Consider the following 23,111-nt stretch of genomic DNA (forward strand, 5'->3'; position numbering starts at 1 on the left):
GGTTTCATATGGCAGGCGTCTGAGCAGAATTAAAAACATAAGCACGTGCAAAAATAATCTGCTTCCCAAGATAGTAAATGCTGAGAAGTTCTATATTAGAACACACTGTGAATGCTGACTGGCTGGGGCATGATTAACCTAATAGGCTTAAAGTTCCACTTGCCATGCACATCTGTTAGGACATGAGCAACACTCAGAGGCCCGTAATCCACAAGACTGAAGTCCTTTAGAATTGCCTTGTTGCTCACTAGCAGCAGAGGGCTCAAACCTTAGAACATCACCAGGACAGCAGCATTACTACCTCTGCAAGATGGGGCCAAGGAAGTGAAGAGAGCTGGTTGCAAGTTTAGGACATTGCACCTTGGACTTCAAAGGATTCTGGCTTGCAGATTGCCTGGATGAACTAGTAAGACTGCCTTCTGTTCCTATTTTGAATACGATTCTCTGAAAATTGTGAGGGTTGCAGGTGGGAGATGACGACAGGCTGACATCATGGGATGTACACCTTCCCACAGTGATCTTGTTAACAGTGTTGCCAAGAGTGGCATCCAGTTTTTTAAAAACCCCAAAGCAATTCTGCCAGGACATCAGAGGGCCAGTGAAAGAGGCTCCCTCCCTTTGCTGGTTCAAAGTTCCACCTGCTATGACCCAGGAGGGGGCTCGTCCCAGGCACAGCAGGCAGAAGAAGAACAGCCTAGTCCCAGGTGGACCCAGACTGTGGCTGACAGTCTCTGTCAGCTCACCAGGGATCCCACTGCAGGCAAAGCAAAAGATATGGAGAGACTGATCCCAAAAACCAAAACCTCCCCATCCCAACTGAACAAATCACAAAGCTGCATGGCTACGGACATTCCCTTCAAGAGACAGAGCTCCCGTGGGTCACAAGGGGCAGCCTTTTCCGAGGAAGAGAGTGAAGAAAGTAACACCCAGGAGACTTCCAAATGGGCAAAGAGACCAAAATGTCACAGGTCGAGCAAACAGGGCCATTACCGCCAAACCATCCTTCCCGCCCACGAGTCTAAAGACAAGGTGGACTTCCCTGAGCCCCTGGTGAAGGCCCACCAGCGCACTTACACCTATCTGCATGCCTGCCTCTCTAAATATGAAGCAGTTCTGAGCATCACCCATCGGGCCACCCAGACCCACGAGCTGCTGCAGCCCATGGTCAGCTTCCTGATGCTGTGTTTCGACGAGGTCAACCAGCTCTTGGGAGAGATCTCCAAGGATGGGGAAGAGCTCCTCCAGGAGGTTCGGGAGGATCTGGCTTGGCCGTTGAAGAAAGGAGAGCCCCGGGAGCAGCCAGATCTCCTGCAGCAGCTTCTGCAGTACACAGTCAGCAAGCTACAGGAGCTCAGCCACACGGCGGCCTTGCTCACCAGCAGCCTCCTGGAGGGCTCTGGCAGCTACCTCCACGCCACTGCAGGCCACCTGGAGAACAAGCTGAGCACAAAGAGAGGCGCGGATGAACGCCTCCTCAGGACTCTGGGGCACCTGGAGAGCTTGGCGAGCAGCCACAGCGACCCTGAAGCGTGGGGTCTACCCCTGTGCTCTGAGGACAGTGGCATCGGTGCGGACAGTGAGTCCCTGCAGCTGGCAGACAAGCTGAGCAAGCAAGCCAGCTGCGACTTAGTGCCGGAGGCTGCAGAGTGGAGGCCGGTGACTTCACCCACAGTGGAGGCCAGGCTGTCAGGACACACCTGGCAGCGAAGTCCATTCCGGATGGGTTTAGACGGACCCCAGGACTACCCACTCTCAAGGCCTCTCACAGCTAAGGTTCATCCAACAGTGCAGGGTGGATCAGGGAGCCCCGGGCCCTCCATTGCAGGCCCAGAAAATACTGCCTCCAGGCCTTGGGGGCTGGGCCAAAGTACTCCATGTGGTCCCCCTGGGATGGGGACTTCCGGTGAAGCACACCTTTCTAAAGGCTCTAGGTGCATGGGCACTCCATCCCTCAGTGAAGGTGAGGACAGCAGCTCAGAGGAGGAGGAGGACAAAGGGAGCTGCACGAGTCCATGTACCTGGCAGGAAAACGCTTCCCATCCAAGGCCACGGTCTTCACCTGCCAGTGCCGAAAGCCCATTTCAGCCACACCCCCGGAGGCTCAGGAGCCCCCAGGCCCGGGAAATGGTTCTGAAGATGAAGGAAGCGATCAGTGAAAGGATCAAGTTTGTTCCTGTGCCCTCTGAGCACCAGGACTGGATGGAGGAAGAGGATAGGACCACAGTGCCCCCGAGACCCAGCACAGCCAGCGGCAGCAGGAGGGCCCCCTTGAGGCAGAGGAGGTCCCAGTCCGAGGGGTGTCTAGAGAGCCACACGGAGGATCACACCCTCCAGGAGCTGCGGAGGGTCCAGAGGGACCTCAGCCAGAGGCTGGAGGCATTTTACATTGCCCGATGGCAGGGGCAGAGCCAAGAGCCAGTCACGCAGCCCAGAGCTGCAATGTTGAGACCCGACAACCGCTGCCGGGTGGTCCCAAGCAGCGCCATCAGCAAGCTAAAGTCATCCCTCACCAAGAACTTCAGCATTTTGCCAAGTCAGGACAAGAGCATCCTCCAGAAGTGCTGCTCCCGCCCTGAGGGAGAACAGCCTGAGCAGGGAAAAACTGAGGAGCTCCCAAACATCATCCCACCAGGAGAGAGGGCCGGTGAGGCTCCAGGGGTCAGGGACCAGACCATCAAGAGCTGCCCCACCAGAACATCAGTCAAGAAACTCATTGAAACCTTCAGTCCCACAGAGAGTCTAAGGATGCTGGGGGATTCTCGGGACTCGGGGCCGAGCCCCTGCCCCAAGAAGTGGGGGGTCCCCACCATGCCTCCCAGATTCCCCATTTACAGAGGGCTGGCCCCGTTGTACCCAAAGCCTCGGATTTCTCCAGCAGCGGGTGGAGAATCTCTCAGGATGGGCCCAGGCTGGAGGCCCTTAGCTCCTACTTTTCCCCCTCTGCTCACAGCTGAAGCAGCCGAGAGTGAGGACCTCAACTGGGAAACAGAGGAGAACCCAGAGGATCTCCCTCCACCACCTCTGGAAATTCTGATGGACCAATCTTTCACTTCCCTGGGGCCCCCGGAGAGTGGCAAGCGGGCAGAGAGCCCCCTTGAACAGACCCACGTGCCAGGGCTGGGAGGGACTGGCTCTGCCCGGGGAACGTGGGCTTCCCCAAGGCTAAGAGCCTCCATGAGCCCCACTGACTTGCTGCCCAGCAAGAGCACCACCACCCTCACCAGGGCCCGCAGCGGAGAGCCAGGGAACAGCAAGGGCAGCTGCAATACCGGAAAGCTCGCCTTGGACTTCAACCACCCACCAGCAGCTAGCGGAAACGCAGAGGTGCAGGGCAGCAGGGCACAGAGTCAGGTACGGGCAGACAGGGCCTCAGGCTTCTCCAAGCCTCCCCGGAAGGTCATCCACTGGCTGCATTCCAGCCACACATCCGGGCAGAGCAGGATCTCAGAACCCAGCCTGAGCAGGCCGATGCGGGGACCACATTCTCCTGAGGCCCCAAGGCAGACCCAAGGCCGAAGCCCCGTGCTGGTCAGGAAGGCCTCTCCCACCAGGGCGCACTGGACGCCGAGAGTGGACAAGAGGCACTCGGGCCTGTCCTCCACTCACAGGTCTGCCCAGCCAAGTGCACCCTGTGTGCATGGATCCCCTAGCCCACCCCTCAGCCCTCCAGTGAGTCCCAGGGTGCTAAGCCCCCCAACAGTGAAGAAACGAGCTTCCCCTCCTCTCCAGCCCAAGCTGCCCAGCCCTCCCTCAGCAAGCCCACTCGCTCAGCACAAGATCTCCAGTCCCCCTACCCAGTGCACAGAAGCCGGGTCCCTGGCCTCTGGCCCCTCCCCGTCTCCCCCAGCGTCTCCCAGTCAGGGGCCCAAGGAAACACGAGATTCTGAAGACAGTCGGGCAGCCACAGCATCTGGAAACACACGTTCCATTTTCTGCCCAGCCACCTCCTCTCTGTTTGAAGCTAAACTACCACTCTCAACAGTACATCCACTCACCCGACCATCGTTGCCCGCTGAAGCTGGGGGTCCTCTTGAGACCCCCACAGAAGGCTGGAGGGGCAGCTCAGGGCCGCGAATGAGGGCGAATTCACAGCGAGGGACAACGCTGTGTGCCCTGAATCCTCAACCTTTCATCCGAAGGACAGCCTCTGACCCCCGGCCGGGCGTCCGCCTTCACCTGCCTGTCCCAGATGCCACCAGCAGTGCTTGTGAATCCCAGCATGGCCAGAGCAGGTAAGGAGAATCCTGTGGTTCAGGGAACAAAGCTGAGGGGCCCTTAGGATCATCTGGGTCAGTAGTTTTCAAACTGTGCTCCGAGAGAAGAACAAGTTAGAAAGGGGGTATCAAGATATCCGGTCTCCCAGTGTCCCAACCTGAAGCAACAATTTTTCGTCTGTTACACATTTCAGGTTCCCAAGAAAGATTTCATTGTAAGAGGCTCTGCTGTAATACCTATAAAGTTTAAAACAACCAGGTTGGTCCAGCCACACATGCCCCTCATTTCACAGGTGGGGAGATTGAGATGAAGTGACTTGGCCCCCCAAATTGAGTCACGGTTACCTGTCTGGAGCCAGCAGCTTGATTTCTCTCCTTTCTGGTTTACATCAGTAGACCCGCATCTTAGCGGGAGGTGATTTTTGGTCCCAGGACTTTCTTTAAACTCTTTAAAGTTGACACCCTCAAGGGGCCTTTGTGCATTGCATCTATTGCTTTTTACTGCATTATAGTAAAAAAAAAAAAGTTGAGAGATGTCTAGAGCATTTATTAATTTTTAAAATGCCCCATTCTATGTTAACATAAATAAGGAAAAGTAACTATTTTTTCCACAACAAAAATAAACTGAGTGAGTAGAGTGACACTGTCTTTTAGTTTTGCAAACCTCTGAAGTTTTGCAAACCTCTTTAGTGTGTGGGCTTCACAGAAAGACAGCTGGGTTCTCAGACCTTCATCCACAGGCACTCCGTTGCGACGACACACACCCTGTAGTCTGGAAAACTCCACTCTGCATTCATGAAAGAATGAATGGGAAAGGCACAAAACATCTTAATATTATGATGGATACAGTTTTGACAACTTGGACACAGCACCTTCCTCGAAAAGGTCTGGGAGGCAGCCAGGGGACACGCTTTAAGAACGGCTGATCCTGGAGGTATTGAGTATAAAAGTTTAGCTTCCTCTTACTCCTGAGATTCCCCAAGCCTGCCTCCTTCTCCATCTCCCCTTTCAGACTGCGTAGAGGAGGAACAAGGCTTTCCATGAGCACCGATCACGAGAACGCAGGCAGAAGGGGCCCCCTGCCTGCCCTGGGCCAGCTGAGTTCCAAGTGTGCCTTTCTCATGAAGGGCGGCTGAGGGGCATGTTCTCGGCCCAGACACGCAGACAAGTCTGGGCAGGCAGCTGTGAGAGGACATGACTCAAAGTATAGCCACTGCCTGGCCGTTGAAAGGACTCATATGGTGGTGTGGTTATTTTACAGGATATACAGGGACATGTATCTTTCCTTGAATTGTAGCTTGGGGAGAAACATGTACATCTGAGGTCGGTTAAAGAGGAACTCTTATCAATGTGTCTTGATATCAAATCAGACAAAGCTCAGCCCGCACCAGTCCTTGCTATCTTTTCAGTGACCACAGTTGTGTAAATCAGAAGTTAATTTCTGCCAGAGTGATACGTGTTACAGACTTCACAGTCTGTCGAGGCATAAATGGTAATTTTTCACAAAGTACTCGGCAGTCAATTTTAAACAAAGATATTATCTCGGGAAAGTTGTGCGCGATTATAGTTATATAAATTTCCCCGGTCACTTGAAAGAAATGAAATATTGATTATTTTTGCACGAATCTTAATGTAACGTTGCTCTTTTCTTAAATCTAAAATGAGGTTTCTACAACACAGTGCCTTTCATCTGAGAACCTCTATAAATGTTAATGCATTATTCCTCACACTCGCTACTTACTCAGTTATTAGATTTCTAAAACTGTGCCCTTCAGGAGAAGAGCTTGAGAGAACAGAGACAATAAAATGGCATTAATTAAAAACACTAACATTTTAAAACAGCAGGAGCAATAATAAAGTAACATAAAATTGTTCAAGGAGAAAATACTGCCATTCTCTCAGGCTTCTCCTCAGAATAGGGCAGCCTAAAAGGTTGTTTGACGTCCTGAATTTCAATATGCAGAGAGATGGGGCAAGGTGGGGAGTGATTGTAGCTTGAAAGAGGGAGGAAGAGGAGGATGCATAAACAGGAGCCTTCCCAAGGTCATGTGTAAGGTCACAGAGTGACTCACACCTATTCCTGTCTCCTGGTCAGACCACACCTCCAGGCTCTTCCAGACTGTGAGACTGTGAGCATGTGCTGGAAGTAGTGGGAAAACGCTCATTCCCCAGACACCCCCTACACTCCTCGCCCAACCCTTGTAAAGTTGGCATCTGGGAGCAAAAGCCGACCAGCTCTAAGAGCAGGACGTTTGCAGCTCTGTAGCAGACAAGCATTTTTTCTGCCATCCTGGGTATGGGAAACAATGCCAGGGACTGACTGATCCCCAAGATCATGCAACAAGTCAATGCCAGAAAGCCAGGAACTGCTCAGAACAGGCTGTTTCCCCAAGCAAGGACTTGCAGGAGCAGCCCCACCCATAGTATCTTGCAGCCAAGGCAGGCTTGCAGGACGCACTGGCCTGCATCTGGTGTTGATCTCCCATCTGTCATCCTGTGCTAGGCATGAGCCCCTTTTTTAGAAAACATGATGGTGTTGATACCTCCCCATCTCGGGGCCCGGGGATTGGGCACAGTCCTTGGAGGCTTCCCCAGGAAGCTCAGTTACTGAGCCTCAACTGTTATTTACATATTGAATCCCCTGGTGGAGGCAGCTGTCTCTGCCCAGGTCTCAGTGTGTCCAGACTTGCTCCCTTAAATGCAAACGCGGTGCTTTTACTCTCTGCCAGGACAGGACTAGCCAGGCAGGGACTCTCAGCAGACATGTTTCCTGGATCCGGAGACCCAGGCAGCCTGCTTCCCCATCAGGTCTGGGAACAGGTGGAACCACAGCCATACAGCAACTGAAAAAAATCGACCTCCTGGCCTGAACCTCATGAACATGTAGCACCTGGCTGGGGGTGGGGAAGACACAATTCTGGAACCAAATCTTGTGTCAGACCTCAGTGTCAACATCTACAGATGCTGGGTACCACAACCTGTCCCCTGGACCTGCCCCTCCTGTTCCTGGTAGCTGATCCAGTCCATGGGCAGCAAAGGGTCATGCCTCCCCCTGCTCCAAAGGGGCACCGGGAAAACAAACAGTAAGGTGGGAGCTGTTACCCACACATCACTGGGTCCTGCAAGGACTCGTGGTGGGGCCAGAGGCTGACGTAGATAAGACTGGCTCTAAGGAACAGAGTGGGTTCCTCACTGCCTGAAAATCATGTCAGCCAATGTCAGTGCCCATTCCCCCAACCCTCATTCCTGCCACTCTGATCTTGTCAGGATCCAAGCTTGTCTTCTGCTGGTTGGATATCCCACGTAAGTCTAAGGATGCAGAGCTGAGCACACTCATAATACAGTCAAGAAGGCCCTGTTGTAGGCAGAGAGAAGGGCTTCTGGTCTGTGCACATGCAGAGCTGGGTCTCGTCCCAGCCCTGGGGTAGCTGATGGAGAGGCTCAGAGCCTCAGGTGCCATGTGACAGAGCGGTCCTTCAGGTCCCGTGTGGGTGTAAACTTCTGGTCATGCTACAAAAGAGCACCAGTGACAGCTGACTACTTATTGGGTGCCTGTGATGTGCTGGGTGGTGTGCAGAGAGTTTTCAATGCTTCATCCAATATTGAAACCTTTGAGTGTCCTGTGAGATGGGCATCAATACTACCTCCTTTTGACAAAGAAGGAAACTGAGAACCAAGGCGATTAATCAACACACTCCAGGTCACACAGCTAGTAAGTGGAAGGGCCAGCGCGTGAAACTAGACAGCCGACTCCACCTTCCATGTGGTTGTTGCGGGACTAGCCTGGCTGCCCGTGGCCAGGGTGGCTCTCTGAGTTGGCTCCCCATCTGGCCTAGGCTTGCTCCGTGCTTGGGACCACCCTCCGTTCTGTGCCGCCAGAGCACACTGGGTGGCCCTCTGTGTTCAGAGCTCCCTCACTGTGGCACTCAGCAGCTGGGAAGCTCTGTTTTAGTCAAAGGCCAGGTCTGGGCCAAGCAGTTTTCATTTTATTCCATTCAGGAAAAGGGTGGCAGCGGAGCAAAGCCGGGTTGTTTTTGCATTTGTTTTATTTTAGCTTTTGCTGTTATCGTTGGTATCGCTTTTATTTTTAATTCAACTAGCTAAGCCTAGCCCTTTATGAAATAAGAAGTGGTGGTTCAGATGGTAGAGAATCTGCCTGTGATGCAAGAGATCCAGGTTTGATTCCTGGGTCAGGAGGATCCCCCAGAGGAGGGCATGGAAACCCACTCCAGTATTCTAACCTGGAGAATCCCATGGACAGAGGAGCCTGGCGGGTTATAGTCCATGGGGTCACAAAGAGTCAGACACAGCTGAGCAACTAACACTTTAAAACAAAACAAAATAAAAGCCCGAGTTCTTGAGGGATCTGCTTTGTTCAGAGCTGCAGGATCTGATTGTCCCAGGAAAAAAACAGGACTCAGCCTGTCCTCCGAATCGCCAGGAGCATAGCTCCCATGGTGCCCCACCAGAGGAGACACCCACAATAACAGCACCAGCAGGCAAACCTGATACAGAAAGGCAGGGGCCTGGCACAAGGGTCCACCAGGTCTGTGGGCAACACAGACAGGAGGGCTGGAGAGAGACAGAATGGCGAGGGGGTGGGGCCAGAAGCCATGAGGAGGGTTTGACTGGCACCTGTGCTTTCTCTCTGCAGCGGCAGCGAGGAGAGCCCCGAGGACCCAGGGCCATGGAACAGCCCCTGTGGCCTAGAACTGAAGGGCAGCGGCAGGGGTGCGCCATGCCCAGAGCTCTGTGTGCTGGGCCACGGGCTGCAGCGAGAGACCAGCGCGGGCCATGCCCAGGACAAGTCCCAGCAGAAGGAAGTCACCTGACGGGCTGCCAGCTGAGTGACACTGATGTCAGTCACCCCAGAAAGCAAGGGTAACAGCCAAGCGTCAGCCCCAGAGAGGGTAGGCCAACCAGACTCCTGCTGAGATGCAGGAAAGGCCTGGAAGGGGCACTGCCCGAGGGGTCTGCTAAATTCTGAACAACTACTGTGTGCAGCCCTGGGTCCTGGTTTGCCTCAAGGGTCGAAGATTAACTATCAATATGGACTCCACAATGACACTCTTTAATCCTTTAAGTATTGGCCTTAATTTAACAGGAAAATGTATTTCCAGCATGCTTGATGAGCCAGGTGTTCATGAAACCATCTAATTCTCTCAACAATGAAGGAAGCAAACAGCATTCTCCTAGTTTTGCAGCAAGAAAACCAAAGTACCCCCATGCCTACTCACCCCCCAAGTGTCTTGTCTGAGCTCACCCAGCTAGGAAGAGAACAGGAAAACTTGCACAGGTGTGCCTGGCACTAGAATCTATTATCTTTCATTACTTTTTTTTTAAACATTCCATTGCCCTTGACTATCCCATCATTCCATTTGCCTAAAGCGTGCACCTACTAGTACAAACAGAAAGCTTTTTTCAGGTTTAAAAAGTGGCACGGCATTCAAGTGCCCAATATGAGCTCTGTTGAGAAACTGATTGCTCCAGAGATAAGAAGCCTGAGGTAAGATTAAGACACATAGCTCCACCTACCCTCCTTCTGCTTCCCCAGCTCAACTCCAAAGCCCTGAAAGCAAAGCCTCCAGCCCATTGGTGCAGTCCTGTTGCCTTTCCAGCTAAGCGTGTCTCAGATGCTCTGTCCTACGCACCCACAGGCCTCTCTCTCAGACTGAGTGGGGACAACCAAGCCTCCCAAACAAAGCAGCCTTTTCTCTGTGCCCCATGGGGACTGAAGCACAGAAGGACGTGTGGGTAAGGGGTGCGAATGTACACACACACACACACACACACACACAGCCAATCTCCCACAGGGGTTTCTCGGCCAACTTTATTCCCAGTCATCTGCAGACCTTCTGCTGGAGTTGAAATTGAAGTGAAGAGCCATCGTTCATGCCAAAACCCTGCTTCTGCCAATTGAGCTAGATATTTGCGGCAGCTTTTGGAATTTTTCCACTGGAGGCTGTGGCGTGCTTTCTATTTAGAAAAGAATTTGCAGTAATTGGGTGATTCAGTGCCAGCACAGTGAGTTGTCAAAAGACAAGAGTTCTCACCCACAGGGTGCAGCAAAGGGGCAATCCTCCACCCTTGCTGCAAAGCTGACTTTTTAAGTTTGGAAAAAATTAAAGTCTTCAAGCCCTGTCTTGTTGAAGTGGATCATGACTCAAAAACACATTAAACTGGGTCCTGAGAATTCAGCTACCACCCCCACGGACAGGCTGAAACTCTGAATAAGGGAATCCCTCCTTGACCTGTCCAGATACTCAGAGGTGACAGGGACCATCTCTTCCAAGGCATCCAAGGAAGTGTTGGTTAGACTACCACAAGGGGCCACAACTTGCCCCTCTATGGGGAAATGTCTGTGAACGCCCACTGTGAGATTGTGTTTGCTGTGTATCTGCTCTAATCCTCAGAGCAGAACTCAGGCCACTGTGGGGTGGAATCACACCCCAGGCAGGAGGGTGGACCCTGGGAACTGCCTAGGCTGCAGGAAACCATGGAAGTTTAAAGCCACCCAAGCAGGCAGGACCTGGGTAAGTGTGTGAGAGCAGCCAGCTTCAGGGAACTTGTTTGAGGTAGGGATAAAACTTGTTCAGGCCATCTCCCTGCATGGTTAGGCTGGCAGCATGCTGCCAAGGGCTGGGCCCCATAGGCAAGCTTTCAGGAAGCAAGCAGTACGGAACCATCCAGCCTAGAGGTAAGAACTGGTCAGAAGGGGTTCTGCCCTGTGAGAGGCTTCAAGGCCAGCTTCCTGGAGGTCTGAAGAAACAGCACAGAACCCCAGCTTCCAGGAGATGAGACAGGGACCCCGCTGATGAGACTGGATGCTACGTGGGGTCATAACCCCAGCAATGACAAGTCTAGTGATAGGATGAGAATGGGGAACCAGGCCTGAAAGAATGGAAAGTGAGGCTGATTTCCAGCCCAGACCCTGCCACCCCCACCCACCCCCCACCCCGCAAAGGGCTTATCCTAGAGGTTTGGGGCTGGTTTGAGTGTGGGGGGGTGGTGCGAAATGGGCTGAGTGTACCCAGCTGCAGTGATATGAGGAAAAATGGGCAGCTAGGAGCCAGGCAGCATATTATATAATGGAGGAGGCTCAGTATCAGAGAGAATGCCCTGGAAAGGTCTGGAATGAACCACTGCTGCCTTCATGAGGGTGCCTGGCAGGAGGTTCTGTAAGAGGAGAGCCCCACCCCCATGAAAGCTAGGCTGGTAAAATAACAGCCAACACCCACCCCTCCTGTCTGTACTGCAGGCAGCAGGGGAGGGATCCAGGGCACCCCAGATTACTGCCATCAGCAGTGAAGCAGCTGATGAGTCCCCCACTCCCCCACCTCCACTGAACACCTGCTGCTCCAGGACAGGGCCAGGCTACTGTCATATATTCCCATATGTCATGTAATGAGAGACCCAGAAACCTCTAGGCCCAGGCAGCAGGGGCAATGAGCTAGTAAAGCCATCAAGATGCCCAAGGACCCAAAGCCTTCAAGAATCCCAAGTCATCTTCTGGGAGAGTGGCAAAGAGGAGGGGTTGCTGAGGCCAAAGAGCTGGGAGGCAGTAAAGGTCTAAGATGAAGCAGTGCCAAGCTAGCCCAGGGACAGATGAGCCAAAGAAGTGTTTCGGGGCCACTATCCCAACCACGGGTTTCCCTTGTGGCTCAGAATCCTGGTAAAGAATCCTCCTACAATGTGGGAGACTCTGGTTCAACCCCTGGTTTGGGAAGATCCCCTAGAGAAGGGAACAGCTACCCACTCCAGTATTCTGGTCTGGAGAATTCCATGGACCGTAGAGTCTATGGGGTCACCAAGAGTCAGATATAACTGAGCGACTTTCACTCACTTTCCACTCACTCATCCCAACTACTGCACTCAGACCAAATTAAATTCTGGATTAAACTCTATAAAAATAAATTAAATCCACCCCCATTGAACCACTTGCGTGAAAATCCATTATTTCACCCTTCCTGTGGCCAGGCCTTTCCTCAAACCTGTCTTTGGCTCTGCCTTGGAAAAAACTCACTGTTGGTGGCCATGTGGGGCAAGCCCAGCTCTAGAGCTTCTCAGATGGGTCACTCTTACCCGCCTTCCCCCTGTGCCTAAGACCCTCATCCATGTTGGATCCAACCTACTTTCTGTACTCTAGGGGAAGGGAGAGCAGAGATTTTTTTGTTTTGTTTTGTCTTGTTGAATTAATTAAGCCAATGGACCCAATCCGTTAAAGACATGATTCTGTTATTTTTCTTCATAGTTAGAAACCAAGAAGGAATGTTGAGTATAAAGGCAAAAGCAAGCCTACATAGGAGATTCATTTAAGGGGTGCATATCATACCCAGATTCTTCTTGGGGCCAACTCCTTTTCTTCTTGGGGGATGGCACGGCCATCCTCCATGCCCATGGGGATCCCAGAGCTGCGGAGAGGGAGGTGTTCAGCCCCCTCTTTATCCAACTCATTAGTAACATAGCAAAGAGTTCTGCCCCAAGGGAGAACCACAGTTTTCTAGTTCTGCCAAAAGGATTCATGGAGTAAAAAAAGAAAATATAATATTTAAGTGGAATAGTGATAGCTTTTTGCAAATATAAAAAACAATCTTCAGAATGAAATATAACTTCCTTCCATAGCTTGGGTCTGTGTGGTTCTTTACTGTAAGCATGATCTATGTTCCTTCCTTGCATCATATACCCGGTCCAGAATCTAAAATAACCCATGTTGATAGAAAATTCAGGGCAGACACAGACCAAAGAGACTTTACTTTCATTGTGAAGAGCTTACGTTTGACAAGACTTGCCTCATAAACCCTACAACGTGAATGAAAGGGATTTTGAGAAATATATTCTTTTTTCCTAAAATAACCCAGTATTTTTGTAGGTATCAGGGGAGCTGGTGCCATGAATTATTAAGGGTCAATATGCTTGTCAATTAATCATCTGGTTGACTGTATACAGGCTGCCAACACCCACTCTATCTGCCAAAGCAAACTTATCAAAGGTAATATATTTTTAAGTAGCCCCACATCAAAGTCTGTTGAACTGCCATAAAGTAAATGTGTTTCAAGCCCATATTAACAGAACATGTTATACTGCACTATGGTTTCCTCCTTGTACTACCAGAAGTTTAAATAAAGTTCCATCAATCCATTCAGACAGTTTTATGAAATGTAATTAAAGATGCATCGCACACGCAAAGGAGCAAACAGTTAATTCACTCGGGACTCTAATTCAATTTTATGGAGGACCCTGGATGCTGCTGGCTTGATTACACTCCTGGACTTCAGAAAGTAACTTTACAATAGTCTGTGGGGCCCTGCATCAGATGACTGAAGAAGTTGACCAACCTTGTAGTCTGGGTTCCAAATGCTGTAATTTCAGACATCCTTGAAGTCTGGCACCCAAGGCAACAATCCGACTGGAATGCAGTAATGCTAAGGACTGAGGTAATGCCCCTAGACAAACCAGATGGGCCTGAAGTGAAGGAAGCAGAACAAAACAGAAGCAGAAGGAGAAAGAAGGGAGGACGTGGTGAATGTGATCATTGCCCTGGGAGGCAAACTCTCCCACTCCTCCTGGTTAGGCAGGAGACCTGACACCTCTGTTGACTCACCCGGTGACCTGGCTTTACAGGCTCATTACTTCATCTACCAGGCCGTAATAACAATGCTAATCAACTAATCCTGCCATCTGTAAGACATGAGCAAACCTGCCTTTTCTAAACCATCTTTCGGAGCTATTGGGGGGGGGGGGGGACTGAAGTCATAATCCCTCTGTCATCTTTGTTTTTAGTGTTCAGTTCTGCTGTCTCTGCATGCTAAGATTCTGATTAAGAAAAGAACTCAAGCCTATTTCCCCCTCCTAGATCTGTGCTTTGATCCTTAGAGAAAGATAAAAACAGCTGTCAGACTCCGCTAGAATTGACTTCCTTCTTTGAAGAGTTCCGTGTCTTTCAAAGTGAAAAGACTTTAAAACATTTTGCTGGCAATCGCAACTACATATGTCAAACATACCAAACAGGGGAAAAGCAAATTAAGCTTCTGAATCTCCCATTTATTCCCACACTGAGTCGTAAGTGATCTGTCAGTTAGCTGGTAGGAATGACTGGCATGTCTTCAGAATAGCAGGTTTTACTGGGATAAGACTAGAGTTAATCATAATTATTTCTTTGTGTGTAATACTCTACTTTTTCAAAACACAATTATCTACACTGTTTCATTAGATCTTTGGGGGAAAAAAATCCTAGGAGATGAACAAAGTAAGTATTTTTTCAATGCCTTTTACAAATGGAGTAAAAGAGAGGCTGAGAGATGTCAGAAATTTTCCTCCAAAGACACATTGTCAGCATGTGGCAAAGAAAGTCCCCTATTCCCTGGCTAGCCTTGGTTCTAAAACCTAGTGCAACAATGTTCAGATTATTCCAGGGGACAGTTTAGGAAAACCACAAACTTCTCTGGAAGAAATTCTGTTTTCTCCAACTTTTACAAAAAGGAAATTATGTTTCATATCCAGCCAAAGTCTAGCTATAGCAATAGCCATTCCTATTAAACTTAGATGGGAACTCAAAATTTCCAAGAAAATTTTATAAAATAATAATCCCCTCTACACACCTCAACCACTTCCCCATCCCTCCCCTCCATGCACACATAAAACTGTCCCTGGCATTAAGGAAAAGAAAAGTCTTTTCAAAAAATATTTGTTGATCATTGCCATGACCCCCAGAGTGGGCTTCCAGGTGAAGCATTCTGGCAGGAGCAGATGAAGCCTTACTTTGGAGACACCTCTTCTACTTTATTGTCGGTGTCCCAGAGCAGTAAAAAACTGCTGGATGAGACAAAAAGGAAATACAGCCCCTGGGAAACAAATTGCCTTCATGAAAATTATTTATCTGGCTTTTTTTTTTTCTCCTTTGGAAGGGGAAAGGATTGGCTATGTTTACAAAACCTGGTGACATGTTAAAGCTTTGGTTCAGTTAACAGCTTCTGACAACAGCACACAGAGGTGCTGGATCACTTTCTGGATGTAAAAATTCTCAAGGAGAACCCAAGGTGATGCTAATAATAGCCGTCAACCCACAGAGAGGTGATTATAAAGCTGTGATTAAAGCAAAACAAAACCTTCAAATGTTATAACCTTCTTCACCGAAATACCAGGTGGTAGGATACAGAGAAATCATAACACCCTCTGAGTAAGCCCCAGTGATGATACAGACCAAAGTAGGCCCCCTGAATGGTCCCTGACTCAGAAATGCCCACCTGATGAGCAATCTGTACATACAGAGATGCTGCCCTGTCTGCCTGCGCAGGGACTCCTGAAGCCCTGCTGACAACAGGCAGTCAGGACGCTGCTTCTGCAACCTGTCTGATCCTGGGCAGATCAGACTCCCAGGTCCCTCACCCCAGGGACAGGTCTATAGCTGAGAATAAAAGTCTGATTTTTAACAAGCACCTTGCTTCCTGTCTCCCTCCCTTCTCCAGTCTTCATGCCTCTTCCCAAACAAAGGTTTCATCAACCGCATTTGAGAAATACTGACTTGGGGATGCTCATTCCCAAGTGTGGACTAGTCTGGGACCCTAACAACCACTCAGAGCACTGAAGCTGTGGCCCAGGCACTTTAGACTGTGTAAGGATGACTGAGGTTTCTGATTCAGTTGGTCTGGAGTATGACCCAAGGGTCCACACTTTAACAAGCATTAGAGATGCTTGCCAGCAGGCCATGGTCCACGTGGTGTCTACACCTTCCCCAGGCCAACAGCCTCCAATAATGATGGCATACCTGAAACCTTCCCCTTTTCCCAATCTTCTGCCTGCCCTTGAACCTCTGCCAAAGCACAAACGATCTTGCCAAAACACTCCCTGGCTATAGCAAGCTCTGAATAAAGAGTTTGCACTTCTCATTTGGTTGGTCTTCATTGAGTTCCACAAATCCTATCCCACATATACAAGATTGATAAGGGAAGATCAGAGAGGTTAACAAGTGGCTCCAAGGCCACGCACCAGAAGTAACAGTGCCTGGACTTGAGTCTAGCCTCTCTGACTCCAGTACCTGGCTTCCATCAGCCTCTGTCCCTAACCAGGACACCCCAGGGCTGCCAGGTGGGGAGAGCTGACAGGCCAGATGCCCACAGAGCCAAAGCCATTGCTGCTTTCTACTCCTTTGATTTTACTGTGGTTTCAGAATTTGGCCACCCATTAGAATCAGTTGAGAAAAGAAAGAGAAGACAGAAAAGAAATGGGAAAAGAAACCGTGAGATACACACATACACCGGAAAACTATTTAGTCATGAGAAAGAAGGAAGCCCTGCCATCTGTAACAACTTTAAGGAAACTTAAGGGCATTATGCAAAGTGAAATCAGTCAGATAGAGAAAGATAAATACTGCATGATTTCACTTATATGTGGAATCAAAAAAGGTGAATTCAAAAAACAGACAGTAGAATGGTGGTTACCAGGGGCTGAGGAGGTAGGGGGCAGGGGCAGGGGGCTGTGCTATACGGAGATATTGATCAAACTGTACAAATTTCCAGTTTTAAGGTTAATAAATTTTGGGAACCTAACATACAACATGGCTATTATTGCTAATTATTCTGTGTTATATAGATGACTGTTACCAAGAGAGTAAATCTTAAATGTTCTCAACACACAAAAACAGTAGTGATTATGTGGCTGGATGGAGGTTTTGGTTAATGCTATGGTGGTAATCATTTTGCAATATATAAATGTCTCAAGCAATACATTGTGAAACCAAGGCTAGTCATCAGTTAAACCCATTAAATTATAACTTTCTTAATAAATAATAACTGTAACCTGGCTTCACTGACCAAGCTCACTGCAATTGTTTTTACAAAAACTTGTGTGTCTTCCAAGCATTATGTATTATTGTTTGCCCAAGTTGTTTTTCAGGAACTTGGAGTCAGGTGTTGCCCAGCTCAAGCCAGCTAAGACTGGTTGGGATCACCCACCCTCCAAATGGGCATGTGTAAATGTCATTACCGCTTGACATCACAGGGCCAAAAACTCCACTCTCAGAACATGCTAAAGCCACTGTCTTTTGAACATGTGTCCCATGAAAAAGCATGTAGCTTAGTTGAAACTGCACAGAGTGACAATCTTGTGTCTCGTCTCCAGTCACCTTTCCCCACACTCCCCATGCCTCAGACCATCGCCCCCCTGCCCCCCCACCCCACCCCTCACACTTCTTTATCCTATAAATGCCTATAAAAACAGAAAAGGCCGATGCCTTGGCCCTACCCCATATTGATCAAATCAAAACCCCCAGGGGCGGGCCCAAGCCTCAACATTTTTTCAGATCTCACTGGATGATTCTGAAGTACAATCTTTTCAGATCTCACTGGATGATTCTGAAGGACAATCAGAATGGAGAAACATTTCTTCAGGAGACAAGAAATGAAGCAGGGAAGAGAGAATAAGAGAAGTGGAGCCTGTAAGAAAATGTCAAAAATTCCCAAGCAAGGAATTCCTAAGCAGTTACACGTTTTCAGACAAACCTGTGTTCCTTGATCCTGACACTGGAGAGAGAGAAAGTGAGAGAGAGAGAGAGAAAAGCTCTTCCATAGCTCGAGGCTGTATTCCCACCCCAAGGGCATCTTCTAAGTAGGGCTCCTTGCTGCACACAACCAAGCAAAGAATGGAGTGGGCTCTGCTACATCCACTATGGTTTTCAGGACAGTCTTCATTCCCAATAAGCCTCATTCTTCCAGGCACTCCTGACAGCCCCAGGTTACTAATAAACTGTCTTTCCTTTGCTTTAAAAGTATTATGAGAACTTTTTTTTTTAGTTGGAGTATAGTTGCTCTACCACATTTCGCCAGCCTCTGCTGTACAATGAAGTGAGTCAGCGGTAAGTGGACATATGCCCCTCCCTCTTGGGTCTCCCTCCCGCCCCGTTCCATCCCATCTCTCCAGGTCATCACAGAGCTGGGCTCCCTGTGATGTCCAGCAGGTTCCCACGAGCTGTGTGCTTTACACACGGCGGTGCACAGACACCAGTCACAATCTCCTGGCTTATTTCCACCCCCCTGCCCCACCCTGTGTCCACACATCGATTCCCTACATCTGCCTCTCTATTCTTGCCCTGCAAACAGGTTCATCTGTACCATTTTCCTAGGTTCCACATAATTTCCTGAGGCACCCAGAACCATCCAGCCCTTCCCCACTGATTTGTGCCAGGAGTGTCACCCGCAGAGCCCAGCTGCCAAGAGACTAGATTAAAACCTAAGATAGTGAAGGAAAAAAAAAAACACATAAAGATTTATTCTTTGCTTTTCAGATGTTTTCAGTTATTTTAAACATCCAACTGTGAGGATGGGTACAAAGTACAGGAGACGGAAGCTTCCGGTTTGAAGACAGAAGGCAGGACCCAAGTGCAGGAAGACAGGGCAATGTCTTTGAGTTTAACTTCTGCCTTCAAAATCCCTCGGCTCCTACAGTTCTATCGGGCTTCCCAGGTGGCACTAGTGGTAAGGAACCCGCCTGCCAATGCTGGAGACATAATAGACTTGGGGTCGATCCCTGGGTCAGGAAGGTCCTCTCAAGGAGGGCAGGGCAACCTACTCCAATATTCTTGCCTGGGAAATCCCACGAGCAGAGGAGCCTGGCAGGCTAGGGCTACAGTTCATGGGGTCACAAAGAGTCGGACGCAACCGAAGCAACTTAGCACGAAAGTCTATAATTATAAAAAATTCTGAAACATTCTGACAGGCTCTATGACCTTTTTTTTCTTAAGAATTTTTTTTTAGCTCCTTAACCAGGGGTTGAATCCTCATCCCATGCGTGGGAAAGTGAAGTCTTAACCACAGGATGCCAAGAAGTCCCTAAGGCTCTAGGATCTGGACCAGCAGAAAAAGTCAGTCTCCCAACCAAACTGAAAAAGCCTACTTAGAGTTCAAGCAAACTCATTTAATTAAATTGTGTAAAATGGGTGTCTTGATGGGTTCACCATCTGCTACTGCTGCTCTAAGTCACTTCAGTCGTGTCCGACTCTGTGTGATCCCATAGACAGCAGCCCATCAGGCTCCCCCGTCCCTGGGATTCTCCAGGCAAGAACACTGGAGTGGGTTGCCATTTCCTTCTCCAATGTGAAAGTGAGAAGTGAAAGTGAAGTCGCTCAGTCGTGTCCGACTCTTAGCGACCCCATGGACCGCAGCCTACCAGGCTCCTCCATCCATGGGATTTTCTTTAATCTCAGCCAGTCAGAATCAACAAAGGGCAAGGTGGTGCAGGGGGAAGCCCCAGCAAAGGTCACACGGAGGTGAGAAGCTGCTCAGGCTGGGACTGGAATTACCCACACACTTAAGCCGCCTATTAAAAGCCCAAGTCCCAGGATGACTGCACCATGCCTAGCCTCACCCCAGGGCATTTGTGGCAAGGGGAGGGGAGAGCCTAGTTATGCGGTGGCAACACCACATAATAAAAAAGAAGCTTCCCCAGCTGGGGGCATCCAGGGGTTTGGAAACAATTGAGTTGGTTCAAAGCTTCCCAGCCTGCCCTGGGCTATACTCTCAGGAGGGGCTCAGAACACTGACGTGGACCTGATGCTGTACCTGGGGGTGGGTGACAGTGGGGAGGGGTCCACTGGTGGGCCTGCCAGAAAACTTGCTGGTCTGAAGCTGGGCATCGGGGACTCGCCTTCAGATCTGCCCCAGAGGTGCTGTGGCTCCTTGGTTGGCACTGGGATGTTGCCCCTTCAGCCTTCACCTTACCATGTGTTAGAGGTCATGATCTGAGCTCTAGTTCTTCCTGGTCATGCTGTTGTCAACGTGCCACTGGCCCTAGGCAAGACAGAGCCACACTCACTGTGTCCAGAACCCCAGCCTGGGACATTGTTCCCCTCTCACTGCCAGGACCCCGTCTCCCATTCTCTCATTGCTCCATCAGTGGCTCCGCCTTCATGTTCTGGCCCAGCCCACATCCAACACACCTCTCCAACTCCGATGACCCAGCCAGAGTAACCTGTGCGGTTTTAGAGCTCCCACAAGACATCTGCGCACCTGGAGCTTTGTTCTTCATCCGGTCCTTTAAGTTTCAAGGGTGAGGGCTCCTCTGGTGGCTCAGTGGTAAAGAATCTACCTGCCAATGCAGGAGACATGGATTTGATCCCTGATCCAGGAAGATCCCACATAGCGAATGACAACAAAACCTGTGTGCCACCTACTGAGCCCATGCTCTAGAGCCCAAGAGCCACAACTACTGCACCCACGTGCCACAACTACTGAAGTCTGCATGCCCTAGGGCCCGTACTCCGCAACAAGAGAAGTCGCTGCAATGAGAAGCCCATGCACCACAACTAGAGAGTAGCCCTTGCTCGCCGAAACTGGAGAAAACCCTGTGAACCAACAAAGACCAAGCACAGCCAAAAAATAAATAAGTGAATAAAGTTTTTAAAAAGTTTCAAGAGTAAAACATAATCTAGTCCTCTTCAGAAACTAGCCAGAAAGTCACCTTCCAGAGAAGCCTTTTAGTAATGCCAATGTCAGTATCGAACTCTCCTTGCCTTTAGATCCACTGAAAGGTTCCCATAGGACCAGCAGATGCTGCACTGAAGATATTGTAAAGCAAAAGCAGGATGCTCCCAGAGATGTTTGTGTTCACCCCACATCAGGTTTATGACAGATGGGCTGGATTTGAGTGACCAACTCAGGGTCTCTGGGTGCAGCAGGGCTTCTCCAGCTATTCACAGACAGGAGCTATGCTGCAACACGGTCTGCCACATGGGGGGTCTGTGCTACACTTTTTCTCCCTAGTTCTTTGTCTCAGTAGCATCAGCAACTGGTTTTGCTGTTGTCATGTTTTGTTTTCTTTCTAGAATTCTTTGTGTGTCAGTCAGTTCAGTTGCTCAGTCATGCCCAACTCTTTGCAACCCCATGGACTGCAGCACACCAGGCTTCCCTGTCCATCACCAACTCCCAGAGCTTGCTCAAAATCACGTCCATTGAGTCCGTGATGCCATCCAACCATCTCATCTTCTGTTGTCCCCTTCTCCTCCTGCCTTCAATCTTTCCCTGTACAATACTATATTTTGACTTCTCTACACATTACAGTGAATTTACCACCAAAGGTTTTCATCACCATACAATTAATCCTCTTTCCCCTTTTTGCCCATCCCTGCTACAACCCTTCTTCTATGGTAACTACTACTCTGTTTTCTGTATCTATTTGCTTCTGTTTTGCTTGTTCTTTTTTTTTTTTTTGCTTTTGTTCTTTCATATTCCACAGATGAGTGACATCTAAAGGTATTTGTCTTTCTCCAGTTGAGCAGGATCTCATCTTTTTTACGGTTAGTATTACAGTATGTGTGTGTGGGGGTGGGTGTGCAGGTGCACACATATATGTACACGTGTGGGCAGCACGTGTGTTGCATCATCTGTATCCTTTCACCCAAAATCGGGCACTTAGGTTGTTACCATATCGTGCTCTGTTTTCTTTGTCGCAAACCTAGCTACTGAAAAATTCTCTGAGGTAAGAAAAAAATACAAGATAATAAAACCTTAGAAAAATAAACAATTCTTTTATTTCTACTTCAAAATATACCATATCCATCTGGAACTCTAAGGGAAAATAGACCAGGAGATCATTCCATCATAAAAAATAAAATAAGATAAAAATAACGGTTGCCCATTCCAGATCCACCTTTAATCCAGAAGAAAGAGGTGTGAGCTACCAGTTGTCCTGCTGTCAGATGCCTTCCCCGTGTCGGTGACCTCTTGAGCTGCCTCATGGGGATTCTGTGTCTAAGAGCTCCTGGAGCATTTTGAGGACTTGCTTTGGCTCGCCGGCAGCCAAGTCCTGCAGCCGGGAGCCCATTTGCTCCTGGAGGCTCCTGCACAGCTGGCAGACAGCCGTGCGGACGTTCCCACTGTGCCCGGGCAGGACGCCGTTCCCCGTCATGCTGCTCAGAAAGTGCCAGAGGACGGGAAGGACGTGGCGCTCCACGGCCTGAGGCTTCCGGGGGTAAACCGAGGCCACCAGCTCTGTCACACAGAAAAGAGGGACAGTTACTTGAGTCAGACACTCTCTCCCTCTCTCACTGCCTTCCCTAGGAAGGGGACACCAACTCTGTCCTCCAAAAGGCAGGCAACGCAGGGGTTCGACGGCCTGGGTCATTAGACACATGACCTAGGGCTCACAACTTGCTTCAGGACCCATGGAAATATTTTAAACTCTTTCAAAATCAGAAGGAAAAAAATTATGAAGATGTCTAACCTGCTTTATATTTGAGTTCATATCAACCAATCATAAAATATAATTTTAAACTTTTGGTTTGTTTGTTTATGGAGGAAGGGGTATGCAAAGGCAATAGTGCTCAGAGACTGTGACAGAGTAATTGGTCCCTGCAGCCCAGGGCAAAGGGAAGAGGCAGGCACATCTGGACAGCAATCCTCCCTCTGCTATTTACTAGCTATGTGAGCTTGGGAAAGCCACCCAACCTGTCTGAGCCTATCCCCTAACCTGTAAAGTGAGGAAAAGAATTCTGAACCAAAGTCTTGAGATTGTTAGATAATAGATGCAGGTGAAGTGCCTGTGCAGGTACGCACGTGACAGAGTAGTTAGCCCTAGAAGTGCTTTAATCTGCATTACCACCTAGGAGAACTCACACAGAGAAAACTTGTTCTAGGGAGAAAGATCAGGATTCTCTCAAATGAAGCATTCTGGAAAATAAAACTGCCAGCAGGAGATAAGACCATCATGGCCTCCCTGGTGTCTCAATGCCAAACCTCATGACAAGCCCAGTAGTAACACGGGAGGCACAAACATACTTTGTAAACCATTAAGCTCTGCATGGATCCTCATTCAGAGTCATTCATTCCAGTGATGAACCCTCCAAATCCGGTTACCCCAGGTCCCCCACCTTCTCTAAACCCTGGAAAACTCAAAGAGACACGCTAAAAC

General features: G+C 49.4%; 2 protein-coding genes across 2 annotated transcripts in view; one reads left to right on the plus strand and one right to left on the minus strand.

Moving 5' to 3' along the window:
* Window positions 1-492: 492 nt before the first annotated feature.
* Window positions 493-9,046, plus strand: PCARE (photoreceptor cilium actin regulator). The gene is made up of 2 exons (XM_020886190.2): window positions 493-4,232; window positions 8,869-9,046. Exons 1-2 carry the CDS (start codon window positions 493-495, stop codon window positions 9,044-9,046), a joined length of 3,918 nt encoding a protein of 1,305 aa, XP_020741849.2.
* Window positions 9,047-21,709: 12,663 nt separating this feature from the next.
* TOGARAM2 (TOG array regulator of axonemal microtubules 2) overlaps window positions 21,710-23,111 on the minus strand; it is a 41,771-nt gene continuing 40,369 nt past the window's right edge. Inside the window, exon 19 of the mRNA XM_070472789.1 lies at window positions 21,710-22,192. Coding sequence (XP_070328890.1) covers window positions 21,936-22,192 — 257 coding nt within the window. The 3' untranslated portion in view covers window positions 21,710-21,935. The remainder of the gene's footprint in view (window positions 22,193-23,111) is intronic.

The sequence above is a fragment of the Odocoileus virginianus genome, chromosome 2 (assembly GCF_023699985.2).
Source record: "Odocoileus virginianus isolate 20LAN1187 ecotype Illinois chromosome 2, Ovbor_1.2, whole genome shotgun sequence".
Lineage (NCBI taxonomy): Eukaryota > Metazoa > Chordata > Mammalia > Artiodactyla > Cervidae > Odocoileus > Odocoileus virginianus.